The sequence below is a fragment of the Tupaia chinensis genome, unplaced genomic scaffold (assembly GCF_000334495.1).
Source record: "Tupaia chinensis unplaced genomic scaffold, TupChi_1.0 Scaffold150288_1, whole genome shotgun sequence".
Classification (NCBI taxonomy): Eukaryota; Metazoa; Chordata; class Mammalia; order Scandentia; family Tupaiidae; genus Tupaia; species Tupaia belangeri.
Window position 1 is genome coordinate 889,683 of NW_006210128.1, and position 18,904 is coordinate 908,586.

The window sequence follows — 18,904 nt, forward strand, 5'->3', positions numbered from 1 at the left end:
CTGGGCCACCATCTGCCCTTCACTGTTTGCCCTTAAACTGTTTAATTCTGTGCTATTTCTCTCTGTATTTCAGAGGTGAATTATTATCATAAATAATAGTGTACCACCCTAAAAACCTCAGTAAAACTGGCTATCGAAATCCTTGCTTTTCTCTCTCTTTAGTTTTGACTGTGATTTCTATTCCTTTGCAATACTGAATGTTCACATAAAGGTTTTTCGTGGTTTTGTTCTCAGGAGTGCTCCTGAGATACAGAAATGAGTGGGCATGAATGGCTCTCAGAATGTGTCTCATTGTAAGACTCTTTCCATTGACTGGAGAGAGAAGGTGGGAAGGTAAAAGATGCCAGTATTTATTTCCTGGGCTTCCAGCATTTACCAGCCAGCAAGCTCATGTCTCTTACCTCATTCAAGACGTCGTGATTGGGGATTTAGGAATAGTTATTCCAGTTTCACAACCAGCAAATAGTCCGAGGCTTAATAACCTAGCCAGGTCTCCCAGCTGAGGTTTAAAGTGGATATCTGTCCCACATGATAGAACTTTGCAAAAAATGCCCATGACCCCTAGAGATTCTGAGTTCACTCTTACTTTCATTTTTTTTTTCTTTTTCATGATAGAGTGTGTGCATATGAGAGAATGCAAGAAAGCAACAGAGAGAAAGAGAGAGACCCTCCACACCGTTAGGGCACACTGTGGTCCCCTCCTTCCAGTTCTCTGTTCCGCAGGTACAGACACTCTTGTTTGTCCCCAAAATGTTTCAGGCTGACCAGGTCACGGGGTCACGGATTCAAACCTCACTGCACATTACCATTGCACCATGGAGCCAAATTGATTTTAGGTTTTTGTTTTTTGTTCTTTAGAGAGGTTTTTGCTATAGGGCGCATGTGCTCACTAGAGAGACATTCACAGGGGATGGCCATGACATTATCCCTTCCCTCCATTCTCCTCTCAGGATTTTGGGCATACACGTACACATGTCTGGCTTGAGTTTCAATCCACCAGGTCCAGGACTCAAACCATATTCTGCTTCATGGGAGTCCAGCAATGTAACCACTATGCCATCTGCTGGTTCCAATTTTAGTATTCTTTTAAACTTCCCTGGGTGATTCTAACTATACAAAGTTGAGAACCACTGGCCTGTTCAATATAACTCTTTCCTGCCAAGAAGAGTGTAGGCTGGTCACTACCATGCTTAGTGGTTGCCTAACACATCTGGTCTTCCTACAGAGAATCCTTGCTTTATGCTCCATGAGAGTTTTCTGGTCTGTTTTGTTTTCCAGCATCTCCCCAGCATATAGAACAATGTCTGAAATGAGCAGGCACTCACCGGCCAACCCTGAGACCTGGTGGTTAAGAGAGCCTGATACCACATGGCCAACCGTTGTTCAAATGGCAGCCTGGAGGCTTCAAAAACACACTGGGTACATGTGCATGCATGCCCCAAGTCCAAGGGTGGAGAAATGGAGAAGGCATTGTGGCATGACCACTCCCTATGGGGGCGGGAGGGATGCTTTCTCCCTCTCCTCTGTCTCTCTCTGGTGAATGCATATGTCCTCTGGCAAAATAAAGGGAAAAAATGAGTAGGTACTCAATAAACCGAGAGAAAACAAATGAATAAACACTGTCCTGGCTTTTATTCTACAACATCACATCAAGTGCTAGTCCGTGCTGGGCACTGCCCTCAGTTCTGGGGATCTGGCCCTAAACCAGCCCAAGTGTAATTCCACTGAACGGAGCATCCATTCTAGAGCTGTGCTAATGAAGATATAATGCGAAACGCATGTGTAATTTAAAAATTTCTAGTAGCCACATTTAAAAAGTAAGAAGTAAATGTAATTAACTTTTAGTAATATATTTTATTGAGCACAATAGATTCAGGATACTTTTTAAACATGTATTCAATATAAAATCATTTTTATAACTCCATCAAGAGATTTACACTCTAAAATTCACCCAATCATAACCAAAAATATTAATAAGTCATTTGACACGCACTTCCCCCCACACTCAGCCCTTGAAGTCTGGTGTGTGAGGTACACGCACAGGACCTCCATTTGGACTAACCCCGTGCCCACAGCTCCCAGCTTCAAGTGGGCAGCGTCGTTCTAGAAGGTGAGGCAGACAATAAACAAGTAAACAAACTATGTACAATTAGAAAGGGTGAAGAAAAAGCCTTGTCTAAGAACAGTATTCAGCAATTGAATGATTTTAAAGGATTTATAAAAAAAATAGCAGAGTAAAAGTACATGTACTTCCAGAACTGAACATTGAACTGCATCTTCAGCATGATTCCAGATGTCCTTTGTAGCACTGCCCATTAATTGTCAGAGAGACTGTAAAATAACATCCCACATTGGACCAGCATGTAGTGTAGTGGTTGAGGTGCTGGACTCCCACATGGCTGACAGTGGGTTGAGTCCCAGATCCAGTAGTTTGAAAATCATGCCAGGTGCACGTGCATGCATGCCCAAAATCCTAAAGAGGAGAATGGAGGAGAAGGGATTGTGGTGTGCCCATCCCATCCTCCCAGGGGATGATTTCTCACTTTCTCTCTCTCTCTCTCTTTGTCTCTCTGGTGAGTGCACATGCCCTATAACAAAAATCTCTCTCTCAAAAAAAAAAAAAAAATCCTGGATTAATAGCTTCCTTGTCTGGGACCTTCTCCCAGGCTGTCCTCCTGGCATGGCCTAACCTGAGACCCTGGAGCTGTGCTAGCTCTGCACATTCTGGAAACAAGCTGAGAAGCAATGCTGTCTTCTTTGAATAGAGGTGAAGACAAGCCCAGTGTTCTCCAGTGCACCAGTGCAGCTGACTCTGGTCCAGAGAGGGGATCTGTCCCCTCTGATGCAGCTATTGGGTCGTCAAAAAAGTCATGATGCATTTTTGCATAGAAGAAAAAAAACAAAAAATATATGTCTTGACTTTTTCGACAACCCAGTAGGATAAACTGCAGTACATACCATTTTCCTGAAGTGCTTCAAGGGTCACCGTGAGAGTTCCTTGAGCCTTAGCAGCTATGCAGAAAGGGTGGGAATCTCCGCAGGCCCCAGCGAGGGACGTTCCCAGTGGCAGATCACTCTGTCTTACCACGATTTGGCCAAATGAACGAGGATATTGTAAAAATAATCTTATATTATTACCAAAGGATCATGCAGTTATCTTAAAGGCAGGTGAAATCCATTTTTCAAAATCACATTTGAGGGTCAACCCTGTAGCCTTAGTGGTTAAGGGGTTTCAGATTCCACATGGCCAACTGGGGTTCAAATCCTGGCTCCAATGGCAACTTGCCAGACATGTGTGCATGCATGCCCAAAATCCCAGGATGGAAAAATGGGGGAGAAGAGATTGTGGCATGACCACATCCCATTGTGGGGTGTGTTTCCCTCTCTCTCTGTCTTTCTGTTTTTTTCTGGTGAGTGTACTCACCCTCTAGCAATTAAAAAAAAAATCACATTTAGAAAATTCTCTTGGCTGAAATATTACCAAGACCCAAACATTAAATATTTAAATATTTGATTATTATAAATATTGTATTTGTAATTTATAATACTAAATACTGTAAAAATATAAATTATTATTAATTCATTATTGATCTAAGCTTTCTCAATATCTGCTTGGGCCAAATGATATGCAAGCATCCACAGACTGACTGTTTTCAGGATCGGTTTGGGTAAAGAGATTATAATTCCTATAACTCACTTTCATCCCCCAGTACCATAACTGTCAACTAATTTCCTGTGCACAAATAGTTACTGGCGTGTGTGTATTCCTTACTTTAACCTGTTAAATTCAGCTGGATGAAAAGTCCACTGGAGAAAACCAACAGATGGTAAGAAGTCATTTATTAAAGGTCCATCAGAATAATTAGCACTATAAAGGCAATATTTATAAATTTAAATGCTATTTTAAATATATATTGATTGCTTTAATTTTATTTGTTATTATATTTTATTCCATAATTTTTAAAATTAATTTTTATTTATTCATTCATTTATTTTAATTTGATCAGAGACAGAGAAAGTGAGAAAGCAAGCCACCAGGTCCAGGTCTCAAACCATGTTCAGTCATGTGGGCCACATGGCTGCAGTTTGAGTCCAGGACCTGGTGACTTGCTTTCTTGCTTTCCCTCTCTCTCTCTCTCTCACTCACTCTGTCCCTCTCTGGTCAAATTTAAATAAATAAATGTAAAAAACCAAACCAACAAACAAAAAATAACCAAGTGGGTATGTCTAGCACTTTAACCACCACGTCACCTCATCGCCCCATATTCCTTAATTTTACCAACAAGAGAGAGAAGGAGAGAGAGAGAGAAGGAAAGTGAGAAAGCAAACCACCAGATCTGGGACATGAACTGCAGTCGGCCATGTGGGAGCCCAGTGCCCCAACCATCGTGCCACCTGCCAGTCCTTAAATGCTATTTTTAAATAACTTGCCAGTAGTTACTGCAAAATGCAACAAAATGAATTCGTCTTGCATGTGGTGTCTATTTTTATAATTCCTGCATCTGCAACAAAAGTTGCTTCCCTTAACATTTATTTAAACATATAGGAAAGTTTATAGGACAACATACAGCTGGCATTACCCAACCGACAGGCGCAGAACAGAGCAGTTAAAAGCAAACGTTCCAGTCCTGTCCTCTACCCCTTCGTTATGGCTATGGGTCAGTTCATCTGCTGTCAGTCAGCTTCCCTAACTGTGAGGTGGGAATAATAATAGCACTTGCCTTTAAGGTTCACGTGAGAATCACCTAAGCACTCAATAACTGTGAGCTCTAACAATTTTTTTAAAAAAAATGCAAGTTGCAAAACTAATGATAATTTTTCTAAAGTAAAACCATGACCAAGATCATGATTTTTGCATAGCATTTAAAAAAAAAAACTGAACTGGGAGGATATTATTTTTATTACATTATGTTTTGCTACAGATTTACTATTTTGAATATTTTACAGTAATTTTATTTTATCAAAATTAATATGGGGAGACCAGCAGTTAGCGTAATGGCTATGTCGTTGGACTCCCATGTAGTCGACCATGGTTCGTCTCCCGGACCTGGTGGCTTAAAAAAAAACTCACGTGCCCAAGATCCCGAGAGGAGAATGGAGGAGAAGGGATTGAGGCATGGCCATCCCCCCTGGGGGGTGATTTCTCGCTTTCTGTCTCTATGTCTCTCTCTGTCAGCCTGGCAAGTGCGCGCGCCCTATAGGGAAAACCTCTCCAAAAAAAAAAAAAAATTAATATGGGGCCAGGCTGTGACCTGTTTTTCTTTTCTTTTTCTTTTTTTTCTTTTCTTTTCTTTTTTTAAGAGGTCTTTGCCTGATGGTACATGATCTTGCTGGAGAGAGAGGCAGAGACAGTGAGAAGGAAAGTGAGAAATCACTACCCAGGGTGGATGGCCATGCTGAAATTCCTTCTCCTCCATTATCCTTCCAGGATGATAGACACAGCCACATACATGCCTGCTGTGACTTTCAAGCCACCAGGACTGGGACTTGAACCATGGTCAGCCATGAGGGAGTCCAGCGACACAACCACTATGCCATCTGCTGGACCAGTGGCCCGGTGTTTAAGGAAATCGGGTGGCTTGATAAGCACACTAGGCATGTGTGCATGTATACCAAAAATATTGACAGGATAGAAAAATGGAGGAGAAGGGATTGCAGCGTGACCATTCCTGAACGGGAGTGATTTCTCTCTCTGTGTCTCTCTCTAGCAAGTGCATGCACCTCTGGCAATTCAAAAAAAAAAAAAAGAAAAAAGAAATACATTTTAAGCATTAATAAAATTTATATCTGTGAGTTGCATAATACACATTTTTTGGTTTTGGGGGGAGTTTGCCAGAGGGCATGTGGAGAGGCCTCACACACAGAGGGGGGAAAGTGAGAAATCACCACCCCAGGGAGGACGGCCACGCCACAATCTCTTCTCCTCCATTCTCACAGGATTCTGGGCACACTCGCACACATGCCCAATGTGAGTTTCAAGCCACCAGGTCCAAGACTTGCAACACAGCCAGCAATGTGGGAGTCCAGCAGTTTCATCACCACATCACCTGTTGGCCCCAATATACATTTTTTTAAGGATTATTTTTTATTTAATTTTTTTCATCTTTTTTTTTTTTTTTATTTGACCAGAGAGAGACACGGTGGGTGGGTGGTGGGTGGGAAGAAGTGAGAAAGCAAGCTGCCAAGTCCAGGACTTGAACTGCTGTCAGCCATGTGGGAATCCAGTGCCTTAACCACCACACTGCCTGCTGGCCCCACAGTTTTCTTATTGTATGTGGAAATGGAGGGGTAAGGGTATAGAAATGGCAGGGCCGGCTTGTGACCTCGTTGTTAAGGCAGCCAAGTCCCACATGGTCAACTACCTGGTTCAGGTCCTAGACCCCAGCAGTTTGAAAAACATGCCAGGTGCATGTGCATGAGTGGCAAAAATCCCAAAGGGGAGAGGAGTAGAATAGAAGGGATTGTGGTGTGGCCATTTTCACAGGAAACGCTTTCTCCTCTCTCTCTCTCTCTCTCTCGTCTCTCTGGCAAGAACAACCACCCTCTAGCAATTGAAAAAAGAAAGAAAGAGAGAGAAAGAGATAGAGAGAAAGAGAAAAGGAAAGAAAGAGAGAGAGAGAGAGAAGACAAGGGTCGAGGTGTAGCACTATGCACTGGAGTCTATAAACCTTTATGAGTTATAAACCTGCGAGGGCTCAGTCAGAAACTCTGCTAGTAGGAGGTGACCCAGAGTCCTCATGCTACGGAGCCACTGTGCGGCCCTGGCAGGTGCACCTTCACCAGGCTCTGGGGAGGTTGCTGAACTCCAGCTCTCCCAGTCAGTGCAGGCAGAATTCAGAGTTCAACCTGCACATTTTGAGCTAAAGCTTTCTACAGAGCTTTCAGAACAAAGATTCCAAACAATATGGGCTTTTGAGGAATCCAAGCCGGGGGATTCACACCGAGCAGCGTCAGACTCAACAACGCCCCCGATTTAGACTCTGAGCTCATCCATGGCGATCACAGTCACCACGTCACAGTCTGACCTTCGGATGCCATTTCACTGGCGCTCGAGGGAGAGTAAAAAGGAAGACACCAGGTCTGTGTTAGAAAACACAAACCTTGGGGAGGGGGCAGAAGATAGCGTACATCACTGGACTCCCCCATGGTCAACCACGGTTCGAGTCCCAGACCCAGTGGCTTGAGATTCATGCCCAGAGTGTGTGCGTGCGTAACCAAAATACAAGAGGAGAATGGAGGAGAAGGGACTGTGGAGTGGCCATCCCTCCTGGGGGGTGATTTCTCACTTTATCTCTCGGTCTCTGGCAAGCACATGCACCCTATAGCAAAATCTCCCCCGACCCCAAAGAAAACGAAACACAAGCCTTTTCTTGAATTGTTCTGGAATACTCATTCAGATACTCCAGAACACTTCTGGTGTGTTCCAGATGTACAGGGCACAAGAAGAGAGACGGTGAGTACGCGGGCTGAGTCACCTGCTGTGTGAAGGCCTTCCGCTCCCAGCCCACCCAGACCCAGCTCTGCCAACCAGCTGTACCCGTCATGCCTCTCCCTTCATGCTGTCTGCACAGGTGTGAGGCACAACGGCTCTGGGTCCTGGGGCCCCAGGTCTTCACGATGGTGCCGCTCCTACACAGTTTCAGTCTGAGCGTTCTTACCTTCATGGACGTGAGGTTTGGTCTCTTTCTTGTTTTCAAAGTTGGCAAGGAAGTCAAATTGCTTTTCTTTAGCTTTTTAGCATCCATTTGACTCCTACAGGAGAGAGTGTCAAACATAAGCAGGAAGACACAGGATTCAGGGGACACAGATGTGTGCTCCTGCGCTTATGGCTGACTTCCCACACGGCTTGGGGAGCCACCAAGGGCCACACCTCCTGCCCTTTGCCACGCAGTGATGCAGCCAGAACACCCCCGAGAGGTCGCCTTGGACCTTGGGCCTCCAAACTGTGAGGTGAATAAACCTTCATTTTTATAAACAAGATAAAAACACTAAATAAATGCACCGGGCACTAGCGGGAAAACGTAAGTAATGGCTCACACACCCAGGGGTGGAAGAAAGCAGGTTGGGCTTGAAGAAAAGGAGGCCTGAAAGGGCGGCAGAGTCTGCTTCTCCTCTTGCTTCCCTTCTGGGGCTCAGAGGAAGTCAGGAGGGCAGAGGGGGAGACGGGAGCCAGGGGCGGAGGAGATAATGGGGTGGTCAGCAGTCGAAGACACCAGCAACAAGACCCATTTTCCCTAGCTAACTGCAAAGTAACCTCACTCTGTAGCCACAGATACAGTCCTTTACAGTATGGATGACCCGCGGGCTGCTTGAATAGCTTCGAGTTTATAGAAAGGGAAAGGGAAGGGGGTGGCTGGAAGGGAAACTTTTCCTGGCTCCTACTCGGCCATGTTTGTACCTTCATTCAGACCGCCGCTCAGTGAGTAAGGAACTCTCTGCAAAATGAAAAAACTTGTCTAAGTTTGTGGGACCTGCGGGACCTGGTGATTTACATAAGGGAAAACAATCTTAGACTGCTGTCAGGACACTTACACTCCTTGTCACATTAGCAGGGCACTGCTGGAAATCTGCCCTCAGAGGTCATCTTTCGGCCTCACCCTATAAGAGCTAAGGGAATGAAGAATACGGGGACCAGCAGTTAGCGTAATGGCTATGTCGCTGGACTCCCATGTAGTCGACTGCAGTTTGAGTCCTGGACTTGGTGGCTTAAACTCACGCCTAGTGAGTGTGCGTGTGTGTCCAAGATCCCGAGAGGAGAACGAAGGAGAAGGGATTGTGGAGTGGCCATCCCCCCTGGGGGGTGATTTCTCACCTTCTATCTCTCTGTCTCTCTCTGTCTTTCTGGCGATCACATACGCCCTATAGCAAAAGCCTCTCCAAAAACAAAAAAAGAATACAAGAAAGAGGAGCAGAACAGGGACCAACACCGGAAGCTCCCGCGGCTTGGTTCTCCATATTGGCAGGCTCATGCTGTTAATAAACAATGACAACACCCCACTTCTGAATTATTAAGGACTGAAGAAAAGTCGTCCCAACACATGTTGCAGCATAAATATTGAAAAATCAGAACTTACTTGTCCATATATAATGGGAAGTTAAAAAATATGGCACACATATGTTTTGTAGAATACGACACAGTTCTTTAAGAAGGTAGATCTTTGGGTATGCTTGTAATATATTGAGCAAAAACAGAAACAATCTGTGTAATATGATCCTGTATCTTTTTGATTAAAAACATAAGATGTTTGCATTTCCTTTATATCTTTTTAAAAAATTATGTATTTATGTATCTATTTGTCATGATTTTCAAGCCACCCCAGTCCGCAGTCCACAACGTGAACTGCTGTCAGTCATGTGGGAATCTAGTGCCTTAACCATCATGTCACCTGCTGACCCCTTCTTTTGGTATCTTTATACGAGTATATTGAAGGATCTGGAAGAAATTAACTGTAAAAAGAGATTACCCCTGGGACCAGCAGGGGTAATTGGCTATGTCGCTGGACTCCCATGTGGTCGACCATGGTTCGAGTTCCGGACCCAGTGGTTTAAACTCATGCCGGGCCCTATAGCTAAAACCTCTCCAAAAAAAAAAAAAAAAAAAGAATTACTCTTATAGGGGCATTGAGGGAGGTGAGTGGGAACATTGGAACATTAATTTTTATTTTTTATTATTTTTTTATTTTTTATTTTTTTGGAGAGGTTTTCACTATAGGGCGTGTGCACTCGCCAGACAGACAGAGAGAGACAGAGAGACAGAAAGCAAGAAATCACCCCCCAGGGAGGATGGTCATGCCGCAATCCCTTCTCCTCCATCCTCCTCTTGGGATCTTGGGCACGCACGCACATGTGCCCGGCGTGAGTTTAAGCCACCGGGTCTAGGACACGAACCGCGGTTGACTACGTGGGAGTCCAGCAACATAGCCATTACTCTAACTGCTGTTTCCCAGAACATTAATTTTTTTTTTGAAGGTTTTTGCCATAAGGCTTGTGAATTTGCTGGAGAGAAACAGAGAGAGATATTGAGAGAAGAAGTAAGAGATAACCCTGCAGGGGGGATGACCATGTCACAATCTCTTCTTTATTCTTTTCCTGGGATTTTGAGCACAGACACAGACATGCCCAGCATGAGTTTCAAACCGACAAGTCTAGGGCTCAAACCGCAATCGGCCATGTGGGAGTCCAATGCTATAACCACTGTGCCATCTGCTGGTTCAGAGCGTTCATTTTAACACACACATGCAACAACAACAACAAAAAAATACAATGCAAAAGAAAACAAAAGGTAATCGCTGTTTCTCTTCCCATAATCATAGTTTCACCTCTTCCCTCTCTCCCTTCCTTCCTACAAACATGGCTGAGACACTTCACAGATAAACCAGGTTCCTACCCTCTGGGAGAACTCTACCCAGGAGAGGAGACGCACGAAAGTGGATCATGACACACACAGGCGACCACGCAGAGGGGCATGGGCTCGTAGCACGCACGTCCAAGTGGTGACTACTCCCGCGGGACAGCTGAGGGAGACTTCACACCTGGGCAGAAGAGAACCATCCCTGAAGAATGGGCAAGACAGGCAGTCAAGGGCAGGGAAGCACGCTGCACGGAGAACAGAAAAGCATGAACGAGCACCGCCTTCTCCAGTGGTGGGCATAGTCCTTGCACACTGACAATGGAGGTCCAGGCAGGCGGGTTAGATCGCAAGGGGGCACACAGTCCAGAGTCTTGGGCCTGTGTGGTGGATCATGACACACACAGGCGACCACGCAGAGGGGCATGGGCTCGTAGCACGCACGTCCAAGTGGTGACTACTCCCGCGGGACAGCTGAGGGAGACTTCACACCTGGGCAGAAGAGAACCATCCCTGAAGAACGGGCAAGACAGGCAGTCAAGGGCAGGGAAGCACACTGCATGGAGAACAGAAAAGCGTGAACGAGCACTGCCTTCTCCAGTGGTGGGCACAGTCCTTGCACACTGCCAGTGGAGGTCCAGGCAGGCGGGCTAGATCGCAAGGAGGCACACAGTCCAGAGTCTTGGGCCTGTGTGGCTAGCCGAAGTCTGGGCTGACAGGACCAGATTTACAGGTCAGAACCATCTATCTGGCGATATCATGGAGCACGGGTTGGAAACTCAGTTGGAAGCCATTTTATTATTTTATTTTTAAATTTAATTTAATTTATTTATTTTTATTGCTATAGGATGTGTGCACTCACTAGACAGACAGAGAGAGACAGCGAGACAGAAAGGGAGCAATCACACCACCGCAATCCCTTCTCCTCCATTCTCCTCTCGGGATCTTAGGCACGCACGCACACATGCCCAGCGTGAGTTTAAGCCACTGGGTCCGGGACTCGAACCGTGATTGGTTACATGGGAGTCCAGTGGCATAGCCATTATGCTAACTGCTGGTCCCGGAAGCCATTTTAGATGTGTAGGAAAGAAAGGATGAGAAGTTCAGCGAAGGCCATGGCAGTGAGGCTGGAGTGGAAGCATGAATCTGAGGACTATTTGGCAAGCTGAATAAGTAGAGTCTTAGCCATCAACTAGATGTAGAGTTTATAAAATCCCAACACTGGGGGAAAATGACTACAATAATTTTTCCTGCCAAAACTGTGTCAAGCACTCCCTCCATCTACTTCCCCGGATGGCAAAGTAACTGTGTTCCAAACGATTCGAGTATTGCTCTCTAGGTAAAGAGAAGGGCCAAGCCTGGAAGGAAATGCTGAGGAATCTCGGAGTCCTTTCTCGGTGCTGACAACAATACTCAGTGCCATGATGTGGAACGAGCCATTTGTGTTCTCTGCTCTCAGTTCTACCATCTGTAAAATGACAAGATTGGACCAGATGACTCCAAACGTTCTTAGTTTAAATTCTATGAAAATACTGTCAGGCTGAAAAAAGGAATTTTTGTTGTGACTTATCCTATCATTTCCCTCTCTTGGATAATCGCCAAGGCTATCAAAGATTCTTGTTTTGTGCTTTTCTTTATGCATCCAACATGGCTTCCAACAATAACACTTAGCCTCTACTTGAGGCTTTGCAACGGTCACTTTTTAACCTCAAAATACGTGGTGAACTACACAGAAGAAGAATTTAAATACTCTCATATTTCGTCTGCATCTTGTTGCAAGGAAGGATTGAGGATAACCAATAAACTTAGCTCAGAGCTAAAGTGAATTCTTCTTTGAGAACTGAAAGCCTCAGTTTAAAAACCTGCATTACTATCTTACATGCAGATCATAGTCCCCCCCACACACACACAGATCTCTTTTCTCTGAATTTCAACAGTACTCTCACTGATGGCCCTCATTTTGTCACTCAGTCAACAGTTTTAGAGCTACTCACTAGGTTGCAGGAAAAGTCATGATGTATTTTTTCTGTGTCATTTTTTCTTTTCCAACAATTCAACATTTTTTTTTTTCTTGGAAAGGTTTCTGCTATAGGGTGCGTGTGCATGCCAGAAAGACAGAGAGACACAGAGAGACAGAAAACAAGAAATCACCACTCAGGGAGGATGGCCACGTTGCAATCCCTTCTACATTCTCCTCTTGGGATCTTGGGCATGCATGCACATGTGCCTGGTGTGAGTTTAAGCCACCGGGTCTGGGATTTGAACCATGGTCGACCACGTGGGAATCCAACAACATAGCCATTACGCCAACTGCTGGTCCCTTCAACAGTTATCTTAAGTGTACATATTTTTGTCTCATCTTGATGTGAGTCTTTTGGGGACATGGACGATGAGCTTCTATATTTTCTTTTTATCCTTCCTTTCTCCATAGGGGTAATGACAGTGACTTGCCTGTTGAAATGTCCTTGTGGAAGGAAATCTAAAATAGTTTAGATCAAGTCAACAAAAAATTTCTCAGTTTCAGCTATGTGCCAGCTACAGAGCTCAGCATGCGGAATTCAGACAAATAAAACAGAATCCTCACTTTCAAGGAGTTCAGAGTCTGGAAGGCAGGCCAGACCTCCAGCCAGTGGCATCAGCATTACCGTCTGCTTAGTATTTCACCGGCGGGCACGACCTGCATAGAGAGCACTTGCACATCCAGAAAGGAAGTATGCCCTTGTGAGTTACCTGTTCCGATTTCGGAATTTATACTGCACTGGTCAGTAGCTTGACCTTTACGCCTTGGGGGCTGCTTTGGGGGCAGTAATGGTGGTAGCGTAGGACTCGCAGGGGTTCCCTCTGCATTCTGTGAACAGGAAACCGTGTATGGACTGCCCTTCAGTTACACTCACTTCTGCCAAAGAGAATCCTCTGTACACGTGAGGGTTCACTGACTCACAGACTCTTCCAAAGCTGGACGGGGTTTTAGAAACCACCTCATCCATTTTCCCACCCTGGGTAGGAATCCTCTCTACGGGAAACCTGACAATCACTCCCTCTGTTCTAGACTCTTTCTGCAGGGGAGCTCACTGTTTTTCCGGGCAAGCCCTTTTACGCTCAGCTGTTAGTTTACAAATGGTTGTGCTTGATAAGTACATTTTGGTCGTGTGGGGAGAATAAATTACATTGAGTGAAATATCATCCACTGAGCCATGCTATCTCCAGCAGAGCAACAAATAACAAATCCATCCTCTTTTCTACTCAAGAGTTTTTGTTTGTTTCTTAATTTGCTAGCGGGGGACATGTACTTGCCAGAGACATAAAGAAGGAACATGAGAAAGCAACCGCCTCTGGGGGACGGTCATGCTGCAGTTCCTTCTCTTTCGCCTCTCCCTCCTTTCAGGGTTTTGGACCAGCACGCACATGCGCCCAGTGTTTTCCAAGTCAGCCAGTTCCATGGGTCTAACTGCGGTCAGCACGTGGGATTCAGTCACCCCACCCGCCATGCTACAGCTATCCCAAGAGTTCTTGAATGTTCAAAACTTCAATGGAAAAGGTTCGTCTCTCTCTTGCACCTACCCATCCCCTCCAGGCATTCTGTAGGTTTTTCCAATCATGCCTCATGAAGAGCATCTAGACATAGAGAGAGCCTATATTGGGGTCGTCCCTCTCTGTTTGCTAGGTTATTATGAACTCTCTTAAAGTGGCTTCAAGCTTCCTAGAGTCTAGTCTGCTCTAACCATCACTAACCCAGGAGTGAGACCGTATATCCCTCCACGCGCTACTTGTACTCTATTACGGCAGCCTAGACCAGCATTTGTTCCTTTTACCTGTCACCGTGCGGTCACATTGGGTTTGCGGTCAGCTAAAACTACTAATTCCCAGCTCTGTGCCTGCTGCAGTTTAGGCAGCATGCTTGCTTGCTTGCTTCCTTCCTTCCTTTCTTCTTTTTTGGAGAGGTTTTTGCTATAGGGCGCATGGGCTCGCCAGAGAGACAGAAAGCAAAAAATCCCCTCACACGGGAGATGGCCACACTGCAATCCCTTCTCCAATCTCCTCTCGGGATCTTGGACATGCACACACACGCGCCCGGCTTGAGTTTAAGCCACCTAGTCTGGGACTCAAACCACAGTCGACCACATGGAAGTCCACCGACATAGCCATTACGCCAACTGCTGGTCCCTAGGCAGCATGCATTCTAGCCAGGCTGCAGGCAACAGGGTGGAGTCAGGAAAGAGCAGCTGGCACACTGCTGGAGACCCCCCTCTGGGTGACTCCTACTCTCTGGATAAGGACTAAAACAAAAAGAGAAATACTGGGTCATCGGGATAGTCACAATTATGACTTTCCTGAAGACCTAATAATAGGCTTAAATCACAGAACCAAGCAGGCATGTCTGTTTAAAGAATTCCAGGAACTCTTAGATTTCACATGTCTCCCATGTCCCTGTGGGTGATCAAACCTCCCCAGCAAGACTGGCTACGAAGAATATTTACAGCTGCAGTTTCCACAGTTCGAACCTTTCCATTTAAATGACCTCATTGGTTTGCCAAGGCTCCATTTAAGCCTCGACAGTGACGCTTGAATGAAGACTGATGAAGCAGTCCATTGTTTAAATTTTATCAGAGGGGTTACAAATCTCTTAAGCCCAGATGGGCTGGTGACTTTTCAAATAGCAAATGCCACACATTAAGTATCGTAGTAAGACCTCCAGTTTCGTGCTGCTCGTCTCCTTTTGAAGGACAGTTTTGCTAGTCCTGGGAATCTCTCCAGAGTGGGAGCAAGTTCCACCCGGAGGAAAGCGATGCTCCGAGTGAGCCGCACACACCTGCTCAGTCAGGAGGCCGAGCTCTGCTTGGGCAGTTACCAGACAGGGCCGGCTGGCAGGACGCTTAATACCGGTCGGAAACGATCTGCGGTGGCGTTAGGAAAGGGAGGAGGCAAGTTTCTCCTAGAGCTGCCGGGCTCAGAGCGGGAAGCAGTTTCGGGTCGGTCTCGCGAACGCCCTAGAACCCCTCTGTCCCGCGACTCAGCTGCAGGCGGCGGTGCAACATTCTGTCAGAAAGCCCAATCCACTCTGGGTTCTGCCGGGACAGCTGCTGACTGCAAGCTCTGAGCTCGAACTCGGCTTCTGGGGACTCATACCCACGTTTCTCCTCGGACCCACACGCCAGGGCTACTTTTTGCATTCCTTTAGCTTTAGCATTTCGTTCGCCCCATCCCCCTGTGGTCCCAGACGCTTCTCCCCAAGAAAGACTTGGCCAGTCCCAAGGCTGACTAGACGCGCGTAGACCCGCAAGCCCCTTCCGCCTCCCCACCCTTACTTTTTTCCGGTGGGGACGGGAGGTGGGAGGAGCTGCATCAGGCTGGCGCAGGTCAGGGTGAGCAGGGGCTGGGAGGAGTAACCCGCCCAGGAGGGCCACACCCTCCTCCCGTCGCTATAGAAACGACTTCCCCCTTTTTGTGACTGCGGAGCTGGAAGCGCTCAGGCCCAGTCCAGACCCAGATCACCTTTCGCGTTGGCCTGGAGATCATTTTCGTCCCACTCCCATTCTCTTCCCCTAGTTCTTAAAAGTATTGGGCAGGAAGGACCAGCAGGTGGCATGGTGGTCCAGATGCTGGACACGACCATGCGGATGACCACGGTTCGAGTCCCAGACCTGGTGGCTTAGTTTCTCTCTCTCTCTGTTTGTATGTGTGTCTCTGGTGAAATTAAGTGATGAATAAATAAAATTAGATAAAATATTTTTTAAAGAAAATATAGGGCAAGAATTCCACAAATTCTTCAACAAGTTAAAGTAAGCTAAACAGAACAGACATTTGTAATTATCCCTACCCTCCCTCTCTTCAAAAAAAGGGGGGGGGAGTAGTTCTTGATATAATTCATTTGGCAGAGAATGCTTTTTGAGCTCTTACTCTGCACCATTTTGTAATTCCCCCCCCCCCCCCTCTCTTAAAAAAAAGGGGGGGGGGAGTAGTTCTTGATATAATTCATTTGGCAGAGAATGCTTTTTGAGCTCTTACTCTGCACCAGGTCGTAAGGAAAGTTATAACAATAGCTTGACCTGAAGGATTACAGTGTCATCCAAGGAGAAAACATTTAAATAAAGCTTTGATTTTTTTTTTAAGAAAAAAAAAAAGTGAAAAAAAAATTTTGGAGAGGTTTTCGCTACAGGGCGTGTGCACTCGCCAGACAGACAGAGACAGAGACAGAAAGCGAGAAATCACCCCCCAGAGGGGATGGTCACGCCGCAATCCCTTCTCCTCTTGGGATCTTGGGCATGCATGCACACCGGGTCCGGGACGCGAACCGCGGCCGACTACATGGGGATCCAGCGACATAGCCATTACGCTAACTGCTGGTTCCCAAGTAAGTGAAATTTTAATTGTCAGAGTGCATGCACTCACCAAAGAAAGGGGGAGAAAGCACCCCCCAGTGGCATGGCTACACTGCAAGCCCTTCTTTTCCATTTCTCCATGCTTGTGGGGTTTGGGGCATGCACACGTGCCCCACGTTTTTCAAGCCACTGGGTCCAGGGCTGGAATCACAGTTGGCCATGTGGGATCTGGCTTTCTTAACCCCTAGACCATAGTGCCAGCCCACATGAAGCTTTTGGAAAGAGCCAAGTTGAATTTGTGTCACCAAGAAAAGGAGTTAGCCATCCAAAGGAGGCATATAAGCACAGCCCAAGTGGCAGTGCCACAGGAAAGCTTGGTCGGACTGGTGCCAGCACTGTTCAAGGCCAGAGCAGGGGTCAGAGGTGTCCATGGGCAGAGACAGGGCCGAGCAGGCAAGGGCCCATCAGCTGGTAAGCAGCTTGTGAACTAGACTGGGGCTGGAAGCGCTTAGGTGTACGTGGGTGGACTGGACACGGGTGTTTATGTTTGGATTTCACTGTAGACAACTCCCCATGGCAATAACAGCATTGAGGATAGGCCAAGAAGCAAAGCGGGAGTGCCTGTTAGAAGGACTAATAAAGGTGACAATAGAAGGTTCCCGCAAAGCCCACTAAATCAATTAGTACTCACCGTGCTTTGCACAAATAACACCAAGCTGACACCAAACTTACTTTCTTGCAAATAAGTTAGTTTATGCTTCTCTTTGGTAAAAGGGGGAATGAAGAGAGAGAAAAAAAGTTTCAGAAGAAAACTATAGTGCACGCTACTAGATTTTAGCTCTGTCCATATTTGTGTTTTGAGTTTTTAGTGCCTATCTACTGTTAGAACAGAATCCTCTTTTGTCCTGTCTTAGGCAAATTTTTCTTTCTTTTTTTTTTTTTAATCTTGATTCATTAAAGCTAAAACTGCTTTTCTTGAAATTAAAAAATACTAATAGCAAACTAAAGACAGTGCAGAAGGGTGGGCAATGCGGGGAAGGGAACCAAGGGGGAAACAAAGAACATTAAATGGGCACAAAAGTGGAAAACTGCTGGTAATAATGTGTACGGTAATATCTTTGACTAGACAGATATGCAGTGTCTAAGGGTGGCAAAATTCATTTTGAATGCTGTAAAGATGTAGTGATGACATTTTAAGTTTTTTTTAAATAAAAAAATATGAAGTGATATTTCAGAGTAAGGGAGAGCAAATGGAGGAGTCCTCATGGGAGATGAAAGACATGGAAAAGAACATGGTGACAGGCGTGAAGGGTAAGAGAGGGAGTAAACCACACCTCCAGACGACACCTCGGGCAGCACCTGCATCGACGCTGGTGCCGGTCACTAGGAAGGTGCAGGACGAAGGGCGGGCAGGTACTGCGTTTAGAGACTGACCAGGCCACAGGTCCTGTGCAAGAGGAAGGTCCTGCCTTGCCGTCAGTGTCACATGAGTGACCCCTGAAGCTGGGAGTCACCTAAGCTCACGAGAAAAGGGCAAGGTGGAGGAAGGACCGGGAAGGACGCGCGGAAACAGGAGCTGTTGTAGACGTGGGTGGGTGATGCAGAAGACTAGAAAGCTGCCAGACAGAGAAGAGCGGGCAGGGGCTGGGCGAAAACTACAGGAAAGGTGGCGGGCATGCCAAGGAGATAAAATGTTTTCACAGAGGATGACCAATAGGGTAAGACTCGGTGAGAAAAACGAGCACAGGGTTCTGCAACATGAAGGGTATCGGAGTTTTCAGCCAGGCTAGTTTCAAAATACCTGGAGGCTGGGGCCAGCAGGGGGCATGTGGTTAAAGCAGCTGGATCCCACGTAGTTGACTCTGTGGTTTGAGTACCGAACCCGGCAGCTTGAAAGTCATGCTGGGCACGAGTGCGTGCCCAAAATCCTGAGAGAAGAGTGGAGAGGAGATTGTGGTGTGGCCACCCCACCTGGAGGGTCACTTATCACTGTCCCTCCCTCTGTTTCTCTCTGGCGAGTGCATGCACTCTATGGCAAAAACCTATAAGACAAACAGCTCTGTGATAACGTTCAAACAAACTATCGATACGAATGACATGACGAAACCTCAATATTATGTAACTGAAAAGTACGTGTTAACAAGGGGAGTGATGGAGTAGGCGGGGTCAGGTACAACAGCATAAAAACACTCTAAATAAGGAAAACAATGTACCATAGTAACAGCAAGTGCTCACT

General features: G+C 46.1%; 1 protein-coding gene across 1 annotated transcript in view; it reads right to left on the reverse strand.

Annotated features, from left to right (window-relative positions):
• Positions 1-15,865, reverse strand: part of DYRK4 (dual specificity tyrosine phosphorylation regulated kinase 4) — a 63,924-nt gene extending 48,059 nt beyond the window's left edge. Inside the window, exons 1-3 of the mRNA XM_006172053.1 lie at positions 15,842-15,865; positions 15,655-15,722; positions 7,659-7,752 (exon numbers count right to left, since the gene is read on the reverse strand). Coding sequence (XP_006172115.1) covers positions 7,659-7,752; positions 15,655-15,722; positions 15,842-15,865 — 186 coding nt within the window. The remainder of the gene's footprint in view (positions 1-7,658; positions 7,753-15,654; positions 15,723-15,841) is intronic.
• Between the last annotated feature and the right edge of the window lie 3,039 nt (positions 15,866-18,904).